Genomic DNA, 22,994 nt, shown 5'->3' with positions numbered 1-22,994 from the left:
GAGATCAGAAGAATTAAAACACCCCGAGAATAACACAAAGGTATTTGAAGTTGCTTCAGAGGCAAGGGCGGGTATGTGTATGTATGTAAAGCTCGTTTCCTCTGAGGCTGCTTGGCAGTTTGCTATAACATCATGCTGATGAAAGCAGGGTCTTTAAGTTCACCCCCCAGCGGACTGTCAGTTTCTCCTTCGCGCCCTGCGGGAAGCGCATTCCCGGGAAGGGAAACACACTAGTTGGAGAAGAGCTGGGGTGCTAGAGAAGGGCTGGAAGCTGGAACCAGGGAGCCTGGGACGGAGAGGTGGGTGGGGCCAGGCTGGGTGCGGCCTCGGGTACCAAGATGCGGAGATGGGGCCACGTCTGGCTCCAAGGGTGGAGAGCCAGGGAAGGTGTTTGCTCGGGGGAGTGACATGATCAGGGTTTTTAGGCTGGTCACTCTACCTGAAGCACTGGGGGAGGGAGGAAGGAGGAAGGAGGAAGAACCAGAGGGACCGGCTGCAGTGATCCAAGTAGGATAATGCCCCAAAAGATGAGCCTGACCTAGGACGCGGTCTGCAGAGGGCTGGACTGGCTGGCGGCGGGACACTGGCGGAAGGACACTGGGAGGGAGGGACGACGGGGATAAATCCCTGGAGGACGACTCAGAGGGCTCAGAACAGGCTCTAACGAGGTCCTCTGCTTCTCACCTCTCGCCGCTCCCCGCCCCCCCGCCCCAGCATCCTTGCAACTAGTTGAATCAATTCACAGATTCACAGTTCAGGATCCGAAAGGAACGGAATTAGCTTCTGTATGTGAAGCGGGTCTGACCCACGAGCGGAGCCCGGAGGGGAACGTCCGGAGGGCCTCTCCGGAGCTGGGCGGGAGCGGAACGAGTCCCGCGCGCGGGGCGGGGTAGGATGGGGCGCAGCGGCGGAGCCCAGAGCCCGGGACCATCGTGCGGCCCGCGGCCTGCGCTGTCTTTGCTCCTCGGGGCGCCGGCGGGTGCCTGGAAGTTGACAAATCTCTAGGGAGGCGGTGAGCCTCCCGGGACCCGCGGCCGCCGCCCGTCGCCGTCCGCTGGGCAGCGAGGTTCCTTTGGCCCGATGAGCCGGCCCAGCGGGAGCAGCCGCGACGGCGGCGACCACGAGCGGGAGCCGGGTGGCCCGCGGCAGCAGGGGAGGGTCCCCGCGGCCTGTAGGGGGCAGCGCCGAGCCCGGGAGGAGACGGCGGCGGCGGGGTGGGCGAGTCCCGGCCTCCCTGCCCTCCGTGCGCTTACCCGGCGCCGCCGGCTTCGGCGGGGACCCGGGGGTACGTGGCGGGCCCGGCGCGCGACAGCCCCTGGGGAATTGGGATCCGGGGAGACCCCGGCGTCGCCACCCGCCCGCCCGGGGCCGCGAGAGCCTCGGAAGGCGCCTCCGCGTGGCCGGGGAGCGTCTGGGCGCCCGCCGCTTCCCCAAGCCCGAGCGGGACGCCCGGTGCCCGCGCGGTGGGTGCCCTGAGCCCCGCGGTGGGCGCCCCGGGGCGTTCCCCCGGGGAGGGCGCCCCGTTCCGGCGCCCCCGGCCGCGCGGTATTTGTGGCGCCCGCGGCGGCGCGTGTGCCGGGCGTGTTTCCCTCCCGGGTGCCGGGCCCCGGGCCCCGCCGCCGCGCTGACTGTGTCTCTCTTCTCCCCCTGCAGGAATCTTCCGAGAATCCTGCTGCCGCGACTCTAACCGTGAGCGAGGCGAGCTCGAAACCAACAGCACATCTAAATTTAAAAAAAAAAAAAAAAGGCGGAAGAAGCGGCCGAGGCGGCGGCGGGAGGAGGAGAGGAGGAGGGGCCGCGCGGCCCGAGGCGGCGGGGACGCGGGGACGCGGGGACGCGGCTTTGTGCTGGCGGGTCGCGGGGCGCCCATGGCGGAGTGCGGCCGGGGGGGCGCCGCCGGCGGGGCCCTGCCCACCTCCCCGGGCCCGGTCCTCGCGGCCAAGGGCGCCCTGAGAGCCGGGGCCGGGGAAGGCGGCGGCGGCGGCGGAGGGCGCCTCGGCCACGGGCGGGCGCGCTATGACAGCGCCGGGGTTTCCAACGGAGACTGCAGCCTCGGCGTGTCCGCGGACGAAGCCCAGGCCAGCCCCTCCAGGGGCCCCCGCGGCGCCGCGCTCGCCCCGACCCCCGGCCCGGCCGCCTGCCCCCTCCCCCGGGAGAGCAAGCCGGGCGGCCTGCCCCGCCGGAGCAGCATCATCAAGGTAGGTGGGCGAGGGGCACCCGTCGCCCGCCCCCCGCCGTCCGCGGGGGCTCTTTCCCCGAGAGGGGAGTAGTGGTGGCAGGAGGGGGGTGTACGAGGAGCCAGCCCCCTGCTAACGGGAGCCAGGGGTGCGCTGGTGCTTGGAGTGGTTGAGCGGGGACTGGGTGCATATGGCATTTGGGAAGAATGGAGAGGTGGTCCTGAATGTGCAGGGAGCTGTGCTCAGACATCCCCCGCGGAACTTAGGGATGTCACCTCTCCCAGGATTGGCCTGGAATGATGGCCTGTACCTGCTTGGCAGGGCACGCTCTCTTGTGGTAGCCTCGGCTGGTAACAGACTCCCTGCAAGGTTTCCATTGTATGTTAAAAACAGTTATCATGTGAAAGCATGTTCTTAAAAATCCCAGGCAGTGAACAGAGATTATTTAATAGGTTTCTTCTCATCGCTCTATAGTTGCCTCTTGCAAACGGCTGGACTCAGAGGGTGCAAAAAATCCCAGGTCACTCAATCTCACGGAGAAATGGAGCAGGTTTCTGAACATAAATGCCCATTTCGGCTTTCTTAGGGTCAGAGGCGCTGAGAGATTACAGTCCTGCACGGTTTAATCTTTTCCTTGCTGCAGTAGGCAGGCCTCCAGCTCTGTGGAAGTTCTTTTGGGTAGTTTGCTTGGTTTTGCTATCTTTTGCCTGGGGTTATTTAGCAAAAGGAAGTCAGCGATTGTTTTGTGCATTTTAAACTCCAGGAGTAATGTAAGGAACTCCTGAGTTTGTGATGGTTTCGTTCTAATATTACATTTTGGTCTGCAGTGCAAACAAATTTCTCCTGACATGAAGTGAAAAAAAAATTGATGAGCTAAGAAGAGCAGAGCCTTAGGAAGGGCTAGCTCTTTCTGCTCAAGTTTGGAACAAATAGAAAATGTTGCTGTCTGAAGGCTGAGAGGTCACCAGGACGGTGAGCATCAAAGCACCCTGACACGTCTGTCCGCACCTTCCTGTGGCAGATCATCAGCGGGAGGGGGAGAGCAGAACGGGCCACAGTGAAGAGAATTGGCACTGGTGGTATTTGAAATTTAACTGGACCTGCAGAAACCTTCTGAGTAGCATGTAGTGTCTGATGGTATTATCAGCCTCTGCAGTTACCTAGTGAAATATACAACCTTGCTACTGTATGTAACAGGCAATTGTGAAACTGCTTTTCGCTTTGTCATCTGTTGGCCCGGTTTATGGCTGAGCAAGGGCACAGTTGGAGGGCTTAAAGATCAAGTGTATTAACTATCTGCAGCAGGCGTTTAGAGTTTAACTAAGGAAAGCAAAAGAGGTTTTTGCTGCATACCTACCTAGCTTTTCGTGACTTAACGTTTTCTTCTACTCTGTCGCTTATGTTGCCATGGAAGTTGCTTTCAACCGTGCGTGGTACTCAATACCCATTGACAGAGTTATGTGTCATAACTGTTTTTATTGGTTACTAGATATTTGTGGTGATTTTGCACTGCAGTGTTAATGAAATCAGACGTAAAAATTCCAGAGAAGATACAAGCTGACCACATTTTAACTCCTCTCCCTCAATTTTTTTGAAGGGCCTGTTCTTGCACTTTTTTTAAAAAAAAATTCAGATTTAATTGTTGTCTACATGTGGTTCACAGTGTAACTTATTTAATTACAACAGCATCTGTTTTAATTTTGCATTCATGGGAGGTTAGGAAGAAGGATGGTTTGCCAACATTTCTGACATGTGGAATTGAGAACTTGTTGGTAGATATCATTTCTTCATTGAAGATGCTAGAAGCACATGGGGAAATGATTAATAATTCAGAAATCACTGGAATTTTGAAAGTTTCCCAGATATCTTTGTCTTCTTTCTAATGGAGGCAGTTGGTCCCTTGTTTGCAGTTGTATCCCTAGATATACATTGTGAGGAATGTAGTAGGGGTTCAATAGGTTGCTTCCTGAATGAATGGACAAATGATAAGAAAGTACATATTTTCTCTAAGTTCTTTTAATTTTTAAAATGGCTCATTGGGATTTACCAGTCTCATGTCTTATTTATTGTCTCGTATCTCCTAAGATGACTTGACTCCTTTGTCTTGCCTCTGTTTTCAATGTGCATTTTCTTAATCACCCTTTAAAACTATGGAAATAGTGTTGAAAGTTGATCAAGCCTGGATTTTAGGGAAGGAGTACGCTATATTTAAATAGGTAATTACTTGGTATTTACTCCCTTTCAGTTGGCGTCTTGAGGTCTCAAGGTTTTAGAAATTTAGTGTGGCATTTTCTAAAGACGTGACAGCATCAAGTTAATAACATAATAGAATAAAGAGATCTTTAACTTTAATACTAACTTTCATAAAGCAGCAAATAAGGCACAGGTATTTTTGTCACACGAATGGCAGAATTACATTTCACTTTTGTTAAAATATAATAAACAGCTTAGCAGGAGCCCGTGTGAAAAAGCAGTGGTGACATCTTTCTTTGGTTTCCTTTGAATAAAGGGATGAATGCAGTCAGGTGATGGAAGGGGAGAGGCGGGAGTAGATTAGTGAGCATGGTGATGATGGGGGACTTGGGGGCGTGGCGCGGAGAGTGCATGCTCACTAAGGATCAGAGGCTGGTGTTCATGGGATTGCATTAGTTGCAGTGTCCGGCTATGCCTGTTTCCTAGTTCATCACAGTCTTGACCTTCCTCTTAGGTGGGGATCCCCGAATCAGAGAGAGGAGTAACAGCAGAAATGGGATAAACAGTGGGCAAAGAAGGGGGACTATTGCTGAGGTGCAGGACGTGCAGAAATCCACTGTAGGCTGACTGGAATGATATTCCTTATTTAAAATTATTTCTTTGGAACTCCATCTGTTTTGTAAATGTGGTGTTGAGTAAGAAATTGTAAATTGTAAAACTACATTTTCTGCCAAAACAGATGCACAGATCCATACTAAAAGAGCTCCTTGGTTATGGTAAGAGTGTCGATGGAAATTCAGGGTGAGCAGCCTGGTAAGACCTTTCTAAGTACCTTGAGAAGAAAAATAAATCATGGAACTCATCACCAGACTTTTCTACTTTTCCTTAGCTTGTTGAAAATAGTGTTACACTTTTTAGCTTATTCTCAAAGGCCTATTACTAGATTTTTAGGGGAGAAGCCATTATGTTTGTCATCTTTAGTAATCTAGTAAACGAAAACATCACTTTCATTTTCTCTTTCCATATTTCATTTCATCACACCATTCAATACAGTCCACGCTTTATTTTGAAACAGTTAATTTGGTTAGCTGTTCAGATGGCATTCATTTTTTACAAGTAGTTCCATCCTTTAATTCAGGAGCTTGGTCTAAAAATATGAAGTAACACTTTAAGCCTTAGATTTCTTTTTAAGTTTTGAAATAAATGAAGTTAAAATGTCTGTTAGTTTGGATGGTTTACTTTAGTCAAAGCTAATTAAATATTTTGGATGGTACATTAAGAGAGGTGATTTAATTTGCATAAAATAAAATTCACTCCTGTTGGTGTCTAGTTCTATGGAATTTGACAAACACATGTAAGTCATGTAACCACTACCACAACCAAGATCTAGAACAATTCTATCATCTCAAAAAATTCTCCAAGTCTCTTTGCAGCCTTCCCTGCCCCCTATCCCCAGACCATAACAACTATTGATTAGGGTATTTTAAAAAAATAAGTTGGAAGTATAGCCATTATACTATTTTGGTATTTAAAAGTAATGGCAGCAGCCGCTGTTTATTAAGCACTTACTATGTGCAAAACACATGAAAAGTGTTTAATTTGATTCTGTGACCTGATCTTGCACCAACCATGGAGGCTGAAGAAAACCCCAAGTTCAGAGGGGTTAACTGCTTGTCCAGGGTGCTGGAGCTGGTTGTTGTACCCCGCTTGGGCACTCCACTGACCCCCACATTACACTGGCAGTGTTAATTTTTTTGTATACTTAAGGAAGCATTGGTGGTTTGGAACACCAGATTTGGTTTTCCCCTTTAAATGTAGGGGATACTGAAGGGAAAAAAAGAATCTCAATTTCTTCTGGCAGAAGAAGTTGGCAGATAATATGGCCAGGCAGCTGTCTAGTCACCTGTTATGGCTGCCTGACCAGAGACTCTGGCTTCGCTGAGACCAAAGGTTTTTGACCTTGTCCAAGGTGGCAGCCCTTAGTTTTCTTAATATCACTGTTGTCCTTATTATAGTATCACGGTGTGTAGGGGAAATGCTTTTACTAACTTTCCGCCAACGTAGATTCCCTATGTCTTGATGCTGAGCACCGCATCATGGGGAACTAGCAGGCTCTTCACATCTATTATGCATATTTAAACAAAATAATTAAAATGTACATTATGGTGTAAATAAAGTAGACTCTTTGCAGGCCAAAGCTGGGCTGTATTTATCAGTTCTGCACAGAAAGCAAGCACTCAATAACCATTTTCTGAATTTTATCTTAAGAATAATATCTGCATTTGACTTTAGACTTTTTTTTCTGAATGGGGGCTCGGGGGAGACAGCTGTACGCCCAGCAGACCTGTGGGCGTATCATGAATATTCAACCAACAGTAACTGGATCACAGAGTGAATTTGTCTGGTTAAACAGGCAGCCTTGGTCATTTAGGTCAGAAAACTCTGGTAGCCAATCAGCAAGTCTCCACTTGGCTTTGTACTGATGCATGTGAGGGAGTCCAGGCTTGATAACTGCTGCAAGGCGGGCGCAGGGCCGTGGGTCTCAGCCACTCAGAGAGCTTTCGTCACACTTCAGAAGTCATTAGGGGGTGTTCATTTTCAGACCCTAAAAATTACTTACCCCTTTCTGCTTCTTCCCTTCCCTGTCTTCCAGCCTCCCCTCCAAACAGTTATGCTTGACTTGTGGTGCTTTTCACCAGGTCCAAATAGACAACTGACAGGAAATTGTTTATTACTATTTTTTAAATTGCCTATCTTGGCCTCTTGAGTTAGTTTCTTAGAATGCTCTCTCCCAGAATCTGTTCAGTTCCTTTTATAGTTCTGTATGCTCTGTAAGGGGTCTAAACGAGACTGTTCGTCTTTGCTTTTCTTTTTTTTAATGCTTAAGTTCCCCATGCCTCCGAATTCAACGAAATAGGGCAGTGCTATCTGCAGCCTAAATGCAGGTATAAATGAATTGTGAATATTCACGTTTTCCCTTCAGACTCTATTTTATACATGTGTTCAAAAATAGATGCTCTGCTCCTTATTAATGCTAAATTTTGTCTGTCATAACTTGCTTGTCTACCAGACCTCCAGATTACTTCAGCTACTCACGTTTTATTTCAAATTAATGGATTCTGTAGTACAGGGGATATTCATATATTTTTACCAGTGGGCCACAGAATCTGAAACTGTGCAAGCTGCCTGGCCAGCTTTTCTCTGCTGTTGATAATGGTGAATCGAGAGGGTCGTACCCAGCATGGGTGTTCGTAGTGACTCAGACAAGTCGGAACCCCCAGGGGGGTTGCAGGGGGACCTATGTTCCTTACGGCAGAATAATCCCATAGCTTTAGGGGGCCCAGAGCATATAATGACTTACATTGAGCTTTAGCAACAATTGTGTCAGTGAGCCAGTCTGCTGGCAGGACGCCTGGCACCTACCTGTCTCCGAAGGGCAGAGGAGGGCAGGTGGGAGGCCCTGCTGGCTGCGAGTGCTTGGTCACGTGGCGGGGGATTAGGTAAAGCTTGTTCTAGGTAGTCATCTCAGCTGGGCTGTACAGGCAGACCACCTTTTATTGTGGTTCGCTTTATTGCGCTTCACAGATAGTGCGCTTTTTACAAGTTGAAGGTCTCTGGCAACCCCGCGTCGAGCGAGTCTGTTGGCGCCATTTTTCCAACCGCATTTGCTCACTTAGTGTCTCTGTGTCACATTTTGGTAATTCTCGCAGTATTTCAAAATATTTCCTTGTTATTATGTTTGTGATGGTGATCTGTGATCAGGGATCTTTAATGTTACTCTTGTAATCATTTAGGGGCACCACGAGCCGTGCCCATGTCAGACGGCAAACTTAATTGATACATTTTGTGTATGTTCTGACTGCTGTCACCTCCCTGTTGCCTGAGACACAACAGTGTTGAAATTTGGCCAGTTAATAGCCCTGCAAGGGCCTCTAAGTGTTCAAGTGAAAGGAAGAGTCACACATCTCTCATTTTATTTTTTTTTCTCATTTTAAGTCAAAAGCTAGAAATGATTAAGCTTAGTGAGGAAGGCATGTCGAAAGCCCAGATAGGCTGAGAGCCAGGCCTCTTGTGCCAAACGGTTAGCCAAGTTCTGGATGCAAAGGAAAAGTTCTTGAAGGAAATTAAAAGTGCTGCCCCAGTGAACACACCAATGGTAAGAAAGCGAAACAGCCTTATTGCTGATATGGAGAAAGTCTGAGTGGTCCGGAGAGACGATCAGACCAGCCACCACATTCCCTTAAACCAAAGCCTAGTCCAGAGCAAGGCCGTAACTCTCTTCAGTTCTGTGAAGGCTGAGAGAGGCGAGGAAGCTGCAGAAGAAAAGTTCGAAGCTTAGCAGAGGTTGGTTCATGAGGTTTAAGGCAAGAAGCCATCTCTGTGACATCAGAGTGCGAGGCGAAGCAGTGAGTGCTGATGACGAAGCTGCAGCAAGTTATCCAGAAGATCCAGCCAAGATCATTAATGAAGGGAGCCACACTAAACAACAGATTTTCAATGTGGATGAAACAGCCTTCCACTGGAAGAAAATACCATCTAGGTCTTTCATAGCCAGAGCGGAGAAGTCAGTGCCTGGCTTCAAAGCTTCAAACGACAGGCTAACTCTTGTTAGAGGCTAATGCAGCTGGTGACTTGAAGTTGAAGTCAATGCTCATTTACCATTCCGAAAATCCTAGGACCCTTAAGAACCATGCTGAATCTACTCTGCCTGTGCTCTGTAAATGGAACGACAAAGCTTGGATTACGGCACATCCGCTTGCAACATGGTTGCAAGTGAATACCGAATATTTTAAGCCCGCTGTTGAGACCTATTGCTCAGAAAAAGAAGGTTCCTTTCGAAATATGACTGTTCAATGACAATGCACCTGGTCACCCAAGGACTCTGAGGGAGATGCACAACGAGATACATGTTGTTTTCATGCCTGCCAACACAACATCCATTCTGCAGCCCATGGACCAAGGTATAATTTTGACTTTCAAGCCTTATTATTTAAGAAATATATTCCGTAAGGCTATATAGATGCCGTAGAGAGTGATCCCGCTGATGGGTCCTGGGCAAACTCAATTGAAAACCTGGAAAGGACTCACCATTCTAGATGCCACGAAGAACATTCATGATTCATGGGAAGAGGTCAAAATATCAACGTCAACAGGAGTTTGGAAGAAGTTGATTCCAACCCTCATGGATGTCTTTGAGGGGTTCAAGACCTCAGTGGAGGAAGTAATTGCAGATGTGGTGGAAACAGCAAGCGAACGAGAATTAGATGCGGTACCTGCAGATGTGGCTGAATCGCTGCAATCCCGTGATAAAACTTGAATGGGTGAGGAGTTGCTGCTTATGGATGAGCAGAGAAAGTGGTTTCTTGAGATGGAAACTACTCCTGGTGAAGATGCCGCGAAGCCTGTTGAAATGACAAAGGATTCAGAATCTTACATAATCTCAGTTGATAAAGCAGTGGCAGGGGTTTGAGAAGAGTGACTCCAATTTTGAAAGAAGTTCTACTGTGGGTAAGATGCTGTCAAACAGCACTGCGTGCTACAGAGGAATCGTTCTTGAAAGGAAGCCTCAGTTGATGGGGCCGACTTCATCGCTGGCTTATTTTAAGAAACTGCCAGTCACCCCCGCCCTCAGCAGCCACCACCCTGATCGGTCGGCAGCCATCAACATCGAGGCGAGATCCTCCACCAGCAAGAAGATTACAACTCACTGAAGGCTCAGAGGATGGTTAGCTTTTTCTTCTTCAACCAATAAAGTATTTTAAAATGAAGGTATGTACATTGCATTTTTAGACACAATGCTTTTGCCCACTTAGTAGACTACAGTGTGGTATAAACACAGCTTTTATATGCCCTGGGAGCCAAGAAATTCGTGTGATTCTCTTTGTTGCGATATTTGCTTCATCGAGGCAGTATCTCTGAGGTGTGCCTGCGCGGTGGGGTCTTGGTCTGTCCTCAGGACACACGTTGCATGTCTGGATTATTCAGGGGGAAGCATACTGGTGGGAAAACTAGAGGGTGTGAAGTTCGGTGCTTGGATCAGATTCTGCCTCCCTCTCTTCCTTCCTCTTGACCTTGGGCAAGATATTTAAGTCTGTGTGTCTAGTTAACCCATCTCTAAAACAGACATAAGGATATCTCCCTCATAACATTGTTGCGGAGCTTAAATGAGATGATGTGTGTGGCATATTCAGAACAGCGTGTGGCCTGTAGTAAATACTCAATCAGCAGCCCCTCGTATGTTTAGTTTCTCTTATTTAGAGTTGATCCTGAGATGGGCAAACTCATTTAGCTTCATTTGAATTGGAGATCACGAACACTGCCATCCCCGTTTTGAAAGTCTTATCTTTTGAGACACAAAGAATGTACCCAGATAAGTTTCTCAGACTTCTTCTGAAGATGCTTCATGAATGATCTTTTGTTCTGGTGGCTCTCTCAATCTGATGCGTCAGTACAACTGAGCTCATGTCTTAATAGCCCCACTTCAATAATCGGAGGGCACTGGACATTAGTTTTATTGCACCAAGCACCCATGTGTCTTGGTTTGCCCAGCATAGTCCGGATTTACCCCGGACAAAACCAGGGTTTTGTCCTCTCCGCTCTCCTTTGATGGATTTCAAAGCTTTTCAGGAGGGAATCATTTCCCATTTTTGTTTCTTTTTAACAAAATTTGATTTACACTTTTTAGGGTCCTGGAGGGTAAAGCAGGTAGTAGTAACAATTTGTTTTCAGGTGAGTTCTTTCTGATACTATTTATCCCTACTGTTGTTTTGGAATTGTCAAATAATATAAATTATTTATATTTAATAATTATATAAATTATTATATATAAAATATTCTATAAAGATATTTATATAAATCATATAAACATCATTTATATAAATTATAAAATTATAGAATATGTTTATGCCTTCAGCACATTACTATGAGTTCAGTATTGAGGTATCTTCTTGGAGTACGCTAAATTTACGGATTTGGAAATAGCAGATATTACCACCCCAGAACCCGGGCAGCTGGATTTCAAAGTGATTAATCATATAGATTCATGGGAGTTTTAGAACGGAAAGAGATCATGCAAAATTCTTTTGTAGTTATAGAGAGGCAAGGCCATACTGATCAGTACATCTAGCTCCTAGCTATGGTTGAGTTCATTTATTTGCATATTAGCCTAGCAGAATTGGAAAAAAAATTGTTATGTAATACTGCAGTGTGTGAGTATTCATAGCACAAGATGTGGTCTTCCAAACAGCTATTTTTGAGAATTTGTTTTTTTGGCTATAGATAGCTGCATGGGTACACATGCTACACTTGTGCACGCATGTACTCTGAAGACTCTGTTTATAAATAGTAAAGATTAAGAACAAACCAAATAACATAGTGGTGGCTGGCACGAGTCCTGTCTTGTGAGAGACTGATGGGTAGCAGGTGTCTGCTCTCTAAATTGAAAATGCCTGGGCAGGGGGAGCCTGTTTTGATGAACATTGCCGACGAGGCTTCTGTTGCTCTTGACCAATTAGCGTGGCCACAGAGGGATGAGCGACCTCGTTTGCAGCTACCATCAGAATCACAAGCTCTGTGACTCTCTCTACATGGTTTCCTGCTACTTTTTATTTTTCATCTTCCTTCTAAGCTCTGATATCCTGTGAGCATAAGTAGATGTAAATTTTCAAAGAGTTAAAATGGTTTAATGGTTATTCTTGGAGGAAATACAGCAAGTTGCTTAGATTTTTGTTGCTATTAATCCATGCTAATAGATTATATTAAATACCAATAGAATCATTCAGAGGTTTTCATATCAGAACTGACAGAATTCCTGATGTAATGTGGGTTTAACGGATGTGTTTGTCTTTGGAATTTTCGGTGGTTTGTTGAAAGCGATCTATATATTCTTTCAAGGCTTTCTCTGGTTTATGTATATTCCCATAAATGTTTTTTCTGCACATTAAAATAGTATCAGAAGTTGAATTGCTATGTCATAGGATATGTGTATATTCAGCTTCAGTAAATATTATCGTGTGCTTTTCCTAACTGACAAAACTAATTGACACACCCACCAGGTTATGTGAATTCTAGTTGCTCTAAATGCTTCCCAATACTTGGCATTGTCAGTGGTTTCTGTTGGTTTTAAATTCTATCTGTGATGGTTATGTAATGCACTGTGGCTTTTAGGTTGCATTTCCCTGATGATGAATGCTGTTGAGCACCTTTTCATGTTTTCTTGGCCATTAGTATATTCTCCTTTGTAAAATGCCTATTCCTATCTTTCGCCCATATAAAAAAATTGGGGGTTTTATATTAAAAAAAAGTAATTTGTGGGACTTCTTTACATTTTCTGGATATGTCTTTTGTGTGATATGTATATTGAAAATTTCTTCTCCTAGTATGTGACTTGTCTTTTCATTGTCTTAAGGGGCACCTCTGAATGAATAATAAGTCTTATTAGTTTTAGTGAAATTCAGTTTATCAGCATTTTCCTTTATGGTTGTCCTGTGTACGATATTTTAACTTAGCTTGAGACCATGAAGATTTTCATTTATTTAACTTCTAGAATGTTTATTTTTCAAATTTAGCTCTGCAGTCTGTCTGGAACTTATTTGTGTGTGTGGTGTGAGGTAGGGGTCAAGATTTGTCTTTCTATGTAAATATCCAGTTAATTAATCCAGCACCATCTATTTGAAAATATCATTTTTCCCTATTGCACTGCATTGGTCCTTTGTCATATATCAAGTGACTTTATGTGTGTGGGTTTGTTCTGAAGTCTGTTTTGTTAGATTGGTCTATTTGCCTATTCTTTCGTTCATACTGTCTTTCTTCCTAGGTGTATACCCAACAGATAATTAGGCCATTGGTGTATCAAAAGATATGTACAAGAATGTTTGTAGCAGCATTAACCGTAAGAGCCCCAAACTGGAAACAACCCAAATGCTCATCTTTTAAAATAAGCATATCACACAGTGGAATACTATGAAGAAAAAAGACAGGCAGACAGACAGGAACAACAAAAAGAGCAGATGACTGCTACATGTACCACTCTAGCCTCTCAAGATAATGTTGAGGGAAAGAAACCAGACACAAAAAGAATGCATATTGTATGATTCCATTTATATAAAGTTCCAAAACAGACAAACTGATTTTTGGTGATAGGAATCCTAATAGTGGTCCCATTTAAGGCTCATGACTGGGAGGGGGGACCCAGGGGCTTCTGGGTGTCACTGATTTTTGGTTGCTGGATCTGAGGGTGGTTCCACTTTGTGAAAATCCGTTGAACTGTACACACTCCTGACTTCCAGAGGTATATCATACTTCAATAAATAAGTTGATTTACACAATTGAGAAAATAAATCAAAATTAAATACTTACAGGCTGCTTCACTCTGCACTGTTTAGGACACTGCCTTTCATAGTTTGCTGCTGTCTGCCGATCAACATGTAAAACACCTTTTTCTGCAGTGGGGTGCTCATGCCGCAGCCAGGCCTGGTGGAGGCCCAAGCTGTGTGATGGTGTGGAGTTGGGGGGTAGGGGAGACGCTGGCTGGAACAGCAGGAGGACGGGATCCTTCCTGGGCCGTGCCGAGAACACATCAGGAGCCGGGCCTGGAAGGAGGGGGGCCGGCGGGCTGACACAGTGGTGAAGGGAGTGTTGGTCACTGGCGTCATCTCACTCTGTTGTGATCGCTGGGAGTTTTGACGATCGGTTTGGTGTGATTTTGAGCGTTTTCATCCCTTCCGGTGCGCTCGAAAGATTTACTATTTGAAAGTGTGCTGCTCACACAAAACTTTGAGAACCTCTCCTTTGTGGAGCACCTGTTCTCTGCAAGACGGCTTTCTAGAGAGCACTTTGGGTCTCAAAGGCAGTGAACAAACAGAAACCAGTTATCCAGGTTTGTAGACAAAAGCGGGAGTTTTGTGTTGGCCACTGAAGAGCCGTCTACCTGGGGTCCCAGGTGGCCAGCAGAGTTTTGGCTCTGTCGGCATTTATCTTGTCCCATCGAAATGTTCCTTCAGGTGGGGAGAACACCAGCTCTACAAACGGGTCACACTGGAATTTTTAGGACACTGAATTATCTGGATTCTAAAACACACTAACGTGCAGATCCACTCTAGTCCAATTAGATCAGAATCTCCGGGGTTTTCCTAAAGCGCCCTGGGAGATTTTAGGGCATGGTCAGGGTTGAAAATAGCTGAAACCTTTCTCCTGTGTTGGGTCTCAGACTGGTCAGCTGTTAGGTATGACAGAACAAGCAGCCCCAGAATCCTGCAGGTGACAGGCGGTTGGTTGGTGATCCTGTGGCCGGTAGGGCGCAGGGGGTAGGGTGCAGCCTTCAGCTGCCTCCGTGGAGCCTCTCCTTCGAGGAGTTGAGTTGCCCTTTTTCCAAGGGGGTGTGTAAGACACTGATGGCTCTGCTGTTCATCAGGTCAAATCTGGAGAAACTGACTTATGTGTAAAAATGGTGGTCTGCCCTCTGTGCTAATCATTGTACCTTAAGAATGTATTTTTGATCCAAATAAAGGAGTATGTTGCATTCATACAGGCCCTGGGTTCATTATTTGGGGCCTTAATCTACCTGGATTGATCATCACTGTGCAGCCACTGTATCCTGGTCCATCCCTCACAAGAGAAAAGACCTCTGTGTACCCAGGACGTTCTACATCATGGAAGAAGACCTCTGCAGGAGGGATATTTTTTGAAAGATCTAATTTGACTGAGGCATGAGCACTGTTTCTAGAGAGAGCTGATGGTACATTTCAAACTTTAACCACCGCAGGCGGTGACGTGTAGTAAAAATGCTGTTTACTCGTGGCAGATTATACGTCGACCCCTGAAGACAGGTGTCTGTTTGTACAGGTGATTTATGCTGGGAGGAAGAGAACAATCTGGTGACGCTTAGGGCATCCCGTGGTGGTGTGCCAACCGTCGGGGTGGGTGTGTCTTGATCTTCGGGTGGACGTCTACTTTCTGAATGCCGTAACCTTTTCCTCTTGCCACACAGACCCTTGCGGTCAGGAGGAATGACCATTGAATTCCCAGAGCATCTGTAAAATATATTTTCAGTCACGTGGAAACATCAGTGTTGCGGATTCGTGGTCTTCGTGACTTGCTGTGTGCTGTTTCTCCAGGACTTGGCTGCTCTTATCAACAGACCACCATTATTCACGCTCATCCTCTTAGGTCAATTGTTTTTCTCTTCCAAATTAACATGAGTGGATACTCCAGCATAGAAGCTTGTGTCCCCCTGTCCTGGCTGGGAAGGCCGAGTCTTTGGAGACCCCGGTCTCTGGAGGCCGGAGGATGCACAGTCCGGCAGCACAGAAGTGTTCTCGAGCCTCCCTGACTGTGGTTGGGACCCACTTATTCATACATAATTGATACACCTCTAACTGTTGTTTTATTTACTTATTTGTAATGGGAGGCAGAGTAGAAATGAGCTTTAACGTTCTTTGGGGGAGAAAGTCTACAATCTTTCTGTGAAAGTTTAGTACTCCCTAACATTTACCAAGCTAAGAATTGGAGGGGTTTCCTTTCCTACAGCGTAATTAGCCAGATCTTCTCACCCATCTTTTCTGTTAGGGAAGAAAGTATTGTTGAAGATTATTTTTAATCGTTAAATACCCCTTTTGCCCGCAAGAATACCTGCCATTGGAATGATACCCTGAGGAAACTAGAAGCGAGAAGGTGAAACAAAGCGAGAGAAATGGGCAAGTAGCCTTGCTGGCTGGCTTCTCACTTAGTGGAGGAGAAGTGTCCTCCCTCTGTGACAGTGCCCTGACCTCAGTGCGTTTATCTTGCTGGTTGCCGGACAGCAAGGTAAAACAAGGAGGGAGATGGCCTAGGAGACGTCCCCGAAATAACAGGCTGCGGAAGAGCTCCGGACCCAGATAGGACTTGGCGACTCGCAGGCCTGCCATTCCTACGAGCGCCAGGGGCCGTGGGATCCATGCATTATGCTCCAGAAGAGTGCTTTCAACCTTTTCTCCACCCGGCTACAGATAGAGAATGATGTCGTTGTACAGCTCAGTTTGAAGAGGTGGCTTGTGGCTGCAGGCCCCCACCCAGCTGTGACGCGGCCGGGGATTTAAGGTGAGGGCTTGCAGGGTCAGTATCCTGGCCAGCCTGTAACCCACCGGCGGCCCCCGGTGCCCTGCCGGGGCACCCACATTTCGTGGAGGCTGTGCTTTCCAGGCGGTAGAGAGGAGAACAGAGGTGTGAGGAAAGGTACGGTCGGCTCTGGGCGCCCTGCATCCATGGCTGCTGGGGTGATGCCCCCTGTTACACAACTGCAGGGGCCGGCTCACCTCTGGGGTGGACAGGAGCTCAGCCCTGGGACGTGCCACGGAGCTGCGGCCGCTGGAGCCGTGTGGAGCCCGTGCAGACAGCATCAGCAGACAGGTGTGAGACCTGGACAGGATGGGGCGTCTCAAGAGTGAGAGGGACAGTCAAGCATCTGCGTTCACAGCAGGGCCGATGTCGTGTATAGAGCGGACTGTTAGCCTAGCCTTGGACTTTTCTTCTATATCTGAACAGAGCCAACCATGGGGTCATGTTTAAAACCAACAACAAAACAGCCCCAAGTAGGCAGGGAGGCTGAACTCCCTGAGTTCCTCTGCAGAAGCTCAAGCCTGAGACGAGGACTCCAGTTCGGGTGCTCAGGGCTCTGTTCTGTGGGGACGGGAGCTGCAGGTGGGGAGCCCCGGGCTCTCGTCTGGGGTTTGTGCCTCTGCCCCATCGTAATGTTAAATGCACCCAGAGGAGTCCACCTTCTCCTCTTGTGCATGTAAGAGGTACATGCATTCTCGTCTGCCAGATTTCTTAGGTGTGTTTTTGGCACTTGGGCCAGTACTTTCTGGGTGACTTTCTGATGTGGTAGGTAAAGGCTGTATAAATCTCGGGAGGATCTGTTTATCTGAGTGATTCGGTTGCTGCTAGTTTACTGTTTCAGTTCTTTGCATGAGAAAGATCTGTGCTGTTCCTATAAGTTTACTCATAAATCCATTACACCACTCACTCTCCATCCTAAAAATCCTAATGAGAGACTCTATCCTGTTTTAAAGGTCACATTTAATTTCCCACTTCTCTTATCATCTATAATATACAATGTTGTTTTCAATACTCCCTGTGCCACCTTATTTGAATATCATGTTTTGGTTTCATATTTTTAATTCGTTTCATTCTGGTTTTGATTTACTTACCATTTCAAGTGGAAATGCATAACCCCAGGCCCTGTGCCTTGTCCCCCAGCCGGTCACTTTTATTATTTTTTAGTGCTGGGACCTGGTGGGTTGGCCTGACGGTTTTAGTCGTGACCAGGCTAGAGCCAGTGAGGTTTTAATCTCAGAGCTGTAAAAGGTTCTATTATGACCTAAGCAGTGACTGTGATACTGAAGGAAATGACCTTCATTTTTTTCCTGGACAAAGTAACAATTCAGAGAAGAATTTAGGGAGTCTCTCAATATGATAATAATCATTTAAATACAGTTATTTCTGTATTTTTAGTATTTTTCAGTGGATTTGAAAAGACAATACAATTTTTAACTAATGAAATTACAAATTACACTTTATTTTATTCTTTATTCTATTCTCATTCCTACTGAAGACAGAAAATCCGAACTTTAGATCATATTTTGACTTTTAAGAAAATCAGCAAGACTCTTTATATCTCACTGTATTCTCTATAAATTGAAATAAAGCTACATGTTAATCTCCTCATTGCATGATTGTCCTAATGTTTAGAAAGAACTTTAAAACTCCTAAAGCAAGATGTTATGAAAACATAAAACGGTGGTAACAATACTTCATAACCAAAAAAGAAAAAAAAAATCATCTGTGAAAGTTCATGTGTAAGCTAGCAACACCTCACGTTTGCATAGTTCTTTAATCTCCACCAGGCACTTTTTTTTTTTTTAACATCTTTATTGGAGTATAATTGCTTCACAATGGTGTGTTAGTTTCTGCTTTATAACATAGTGAATCAGCTATACATACACATATATCCCCGTATCTCCTCCCTCTTGCATCTCCCTCCCACCCTCCCTATCCCACCCCTCTAGGTGGTCACACAGCACCAAGCTGATCTCCCTGTGCTATGCGACTGCTTCCCACTAGCTATCTATTTTACGTTTGGTAGTGTGTATATGGCCATGCCATTCTCTCACTTCGTCCCAGCTTACCCTTCCCCCTCCCTGTGTCCTCAAGTCCATTCTCTACGTCTGCGTCTTTATTCCTGTCCTGCCCCTAGGTTCTTCAGAAATTTTTTTTTTTGATTCCATATATATGTGTTAGCATATGGTATTTATTTTTCTCTTTCTGAATTACTTCACTCTGTGTGACAGACTCTAGTTCTATCCACCTCATTACAAATAGCTCAATTTTGTTTCTTTTTATGGCTGAGTAATATTCCATTGTATATAGGTGCCGCATCTTCTTTTTCCATTCATCTGTCGATGGACACTTAGGTTGCTTCCATGTCCTGCCTATTGTAAATAGAGCTGCAACGAACATTGTGGTACATGATTCTTTTTGAATTATGGTTTTCTCAGGGTATATGTCCAGTAGTGGGATTGCTGGGTTGTATGGTAGTTCTATTTGTAGTTTTTTAAGGAACCTCCATACTGTTCCCCATAGTGGCTGTACCAATTCACATTCCCACCAACAGTGCAAGAGGGTTCCCTGTTCTCCACACCCTCTCCAGCATTTATTGTTTTTGATTTATTGATGATGGCCATTCTGACCGGTGTGAGGTGATACCTCATTGTGGTTTTGATTTGCATTTCTCTAATGACTAGTGATGTTGAGCATCCTTTCATGTGTGAGCAAGGTTGGGCTGTGGACCCAGGTCCCTGCCCTGTGGCCCTGTCCTCCTGTCCCTTCCACGCTGCCCAGAGACCTTCAAACGTCATGTCCACGTAAACTGGGAAGGTGGCACTTCCTTCCTCACCCGCTGAATTAATGAGGCACAAAAATCGAACCAGGATCATCGAAAGGTGATCTTAGGGCAGTGCCCGTTTGAGGTGGTGGACTCTCTGGCTGATCAAAACACTGAAGAGCTGCTTTTGTGCTGTGAAAGGGACTGCAGTTTAATGCCTTGAACGTCTGTCTCTGCCCTGTTATTGCTTAGATAAATCAACCACTTCACTGCTTATTATGATAAGGCAGAGCATCTGGACATCCTTGAGGTTAAAAAAAAAATTATTTCTGCACTAAATATTTAGCGTGTTGGACCTATTTGTCATTCCAGGAAAGTAACAGCATCACGCCTGGCCATTCTGGAGGCCACCTGTTGCTTTCAGGAGCCACGTGGAGGGCGCTGCCTCCGTGACTAAACACCCTCCATCACGTGGGGGGCTGCGTGTGCCAGCTGCGTGGGGCAGTCCTTTTCCCAAGGCCATGTGAGCCGGTGAGGACAGGGTCACAGGCTGCCGTGCTCTGAGCCGGCGGGGAGGACTCCGCTTCACACGGTCTGCCTCTGCAGCCCTGACTCTGGGTGGGCAGTGCCCACTAATGGGTCACTGTTGGCAAGGAGATCTGGGAGGCCGTCCTGTCACCTCCTGCCTCCCATCCTTGGACACAGTCTTACCTCCTGCTTCTTAGAGAAACCTCAGGGCCTTGTCCTTGGGACCCATACCCTGGCCGGTCCTCCCTCTGTAGGGGTGGGGGCTACCTTCTTCCCCCGCCCTGCCTCTAGGTCCCATCCTCTCCCTCCTGTGTCTGTAACTTCTGCTTCTGTGCTTATGTGTTCCCATCAGCGTGTAAACACACTCAGGTTCTTAACAAACACGCAAGACCAGAACCTTCCCTCTCCCCTCTTCAGCTGTGTCTGGAAAGAGTGACTGCGCCCTCCTGCTCCATTGCCTCTCCTGGTGTTTACCTCCCCACCCAGTCCCTCCAGCGAGGGTCATCAGGGCTCACCGTGCCACCAGGTAGTGGGCTTCCTTGCATGTTGCAGGCCTCATCCCGGCCCAGGCCTGCAGCCGCAGCTGCAGTCAGCCACGGGGACTCTCCAGTGACGTCTCTGCCTCAGGCTTGCCCTCCAGCCCAGGAACAGCTGTCCACTCGGCACCCTCTGCCCTGTCACCCGGCATCTCACTGCAACACATCTGACCTCCCCTTCCTTACCCTGCTCCCACCTTCCTGTCTGGTCCTTTTCTGGAGCTACTTAGCTTGGCAGATGGTACCCTCATCCATTCTCCTTTCTTCATGGTCAAGGAGTCAGTCTGGATGAAAGAGTATTTTTTAAAAAGGAGTTGGAAAGCTTAAGAAATTACACCAAGCTCTTCTTTTATAAGAAAAATGGGGCTTCCCTGGTGGTGCAGTGGTTAAGAATCCGCCTGCCAATGCAGGGGACACGGGTTCGAGCCCTGGTCCGGGAAGATCCCACATGCCGCAGAGCAACTAAGCCTGTGAGCCACAACTACTGTGCCTGAGCGCTAGAGCCCACGAGCCACAACTAGTGAGCCCACGCAATGCAACTACTGGAGCCTGCGTACCTAGAGCCTGTGCTCTAGAACCCGCAAGCCACAACTCCTGAGCCCACGTGCCACAAGTAGTGAAGCCCGTGCGCCTAGAGCCCATGCTCCGCAACAAGAGAAGCCACTGTGGTGAGAAGCCCACGCACCGCAACAAAGAGTAACCCCCGCTCGCTGCGACTAGAGAAAGCCCGTGCACAGCGACGAAGACCCAATGCAGCCAAAAGTAAATAAAGAAATAAATTTATAAAAAAAAAAAAAAAAAGAGGGCTTCCCTGATGGCGCAGTGGTTGAGAGTACGCCTGCCGATGCAGGGGACATGGGTTCGTGCCCTGGTCCGGGAAGATCCCACATGCTGCGGAGTGGCTGGGCCTGTGAGCCATGGCCGCTGAGCCTGCGCGTCCGGAGCCTGTGCTCCGCAACGGGAGAGACCACAGCAGTGAGAGGCCCACATACAGCAAAAAAAAAAAAAAAAAAAAAAAAAAAAGAAAGAAAAGAAAAATGCTCCTATTTACCTTTTTTTTAAAAAAAGAAATGATCGATTCTGATGTATATTGCTATTAAAACTAAGGAAGTGCACAGTTTCTATAGCAAGAACATAGGCTGATTGAATTAAAATGTTTGACTCTTAAGTATAACTTTCTAATTTTCATTCTGAAATGGTTTAGAGGGAATCATTCAAGTATCTAGGTATTCATCTGCCTCTACCCTCAACCTCCAATTAATCTTTGCAAGTCTCTTATCACTACTTGCCATGCATTGGTTCACTTAAATTTGCAAAGCAAAATTTAATTGGTATCTGGCTCAGAAACATTTGTTTCTTATAGGAAGGGTGTTATGAGTTAGGAATGGGCCTATTTGTGAGCCAGACAGGGATAATTTTTAAGCGTTTCAAAATGGAGAATCCACGTGAAGAACTTATTTTCTTTTAAGGTTTCAGTTTGGAGTCTAATAATCTTTATTTTTTATACATATTTTAAAATTTATTTTATTGATTTATTTTTGGCTGCATTGGGTCTTCGTTGCTGTGCATGGGCTTTCACTAGTTGTGGCGAGCAGGGGCTACTCTTTGTTGTGGTGTGCAGGCTTCACGTTGTGGTGGCTTCTCTCGTTGTGGAGCATGGGCTCCAGGTGCACGGGCTTCAGTAGTTGTGGCACGCGGGCTCAGTAGTTGTGGCGCACTGACTTGGTTGCTCCGCGGCATGTGGGATCTTCCCAGCCCAGGGATCGAACCCGTGTCCCCCACGTTGGCAGGCGGATTCTTAACCACTGCGCTACCGGGGAAGTCCCTCTAATAATCTTCAGACTATTATTGTTCTGGGATCCATGATTTACTAGTTTTTCCTCATTGATTTCTTTCTCATTGAAATTTCTTTCTGTGAAAGAAGTGTTTTTTTAGACTGGTTTTTTGTTTTTTTTTTTGTGCCAAAGATAGTACTAGGCCATGTTGCCACAGGTGAGGATCAGGTGGGGTAAAATGATACTCTGTGTGGACTGGAGGTCACCCCTGGAGTGACCTTAATGTACAGAGCTAGTTTAGCTCACCTTTGACAGGCACTGAAGCAGACCTGTTCTGCCGTAAGATCCTGGACATCTGTCTCTTCTTACATTGGGAGATGCTGAAAACAGCAAAGTGCATCGGTGCTCTAGCCCTTTCGTTTTCATTTCACCGCTGGTATGGTGACTCATGAAACCCCTGTGCTGGTTGTACAGCAAGGTCCCTGCCCGGAACAGTGTGGGGTCAGGAGGGGTGCTGGTGAGCTCGGCTGTAGGTACTCAGATGCTGGGAGGACAGAGCAGAGGCTTAGCAGGGTTGTGTTGCACGTGGTGGGTGGGAGAAGCCACACCCGGCCAGAGAGCCGTGAAGTTGTAGTTCTGGGAAGTGGTGTGGTTGGGTTTGTGGCTGAGTACAGAGAAAAGAATTGAAGCGGTCTCCTTACCGAGGTGCCGCGTGCCCAAGGCTGCTGACATTTCTGATATTTCACAGCGGGCTTTGGCAGGACGGGTCCCTTCCGGCTGCACCTGGGCGAGCCCACGGGCATCCTTCACTCCAGCCACCTGATACGGCGTTCATGGCTTACGCGTGGGCGGCGTTGCAAAGAATTCATCTTTTGTGATCTCTTTTTGGGAAGTGCAGTGGCCACGGAGATCTCTGCTCTGTAGAACT

The 22,994-nt window shown here is 46.9% G+C and overlaps 1 protein-coding gene across 2 annotated transcripts in view; it reads left to right on the top strand.

Annotated features, from left to right (window-relative positions):
• The first annotated feature begins 743 nt into the window (after positions 1–743).
• Positions 744–22,994, top strand: part of PLCL2 (phospholipase C like 2) — a 196,480-nt gene continuing 174,229 nt past the window's right edge. The window contains exons 1-2 of one of the 2 annotated variants that reach the window (XM_079921255.1): positions 744–1,285; positions 1,654–2,198. In XM_079921255.1, coding sequence (XP_079777381.1) covers positions 1,081–1,285; positions 1,654–2,198 — 750 coding nt within the window. In that variant the 5' untranslated portion in view covers positions 744–1,080. Of the gene's footprint in view, positions 1,464–1,653; positions 2,199–22,994 lie in introns of both variants that reach the window. The other variant, XM_079921256.1, reaches the window with a different exon arrangement.

Source organism: Stenella coeruleoalba, assembly GCF_951394435.1.
Source record: "Stenella coeruleoalba genome assembly, chromosome: 5".
Taxonomy (NCBI): Eukaryota; Metazoa; Chordata; class Mammalia; order Artiodactyla; family Delphinidae; genus Stenella; species Stenella coeruleoalba.
Note: the sequence above shows the minus strand (reverse complement) of the source record. Positions and strands in the feature narration are given on the sequence as shown.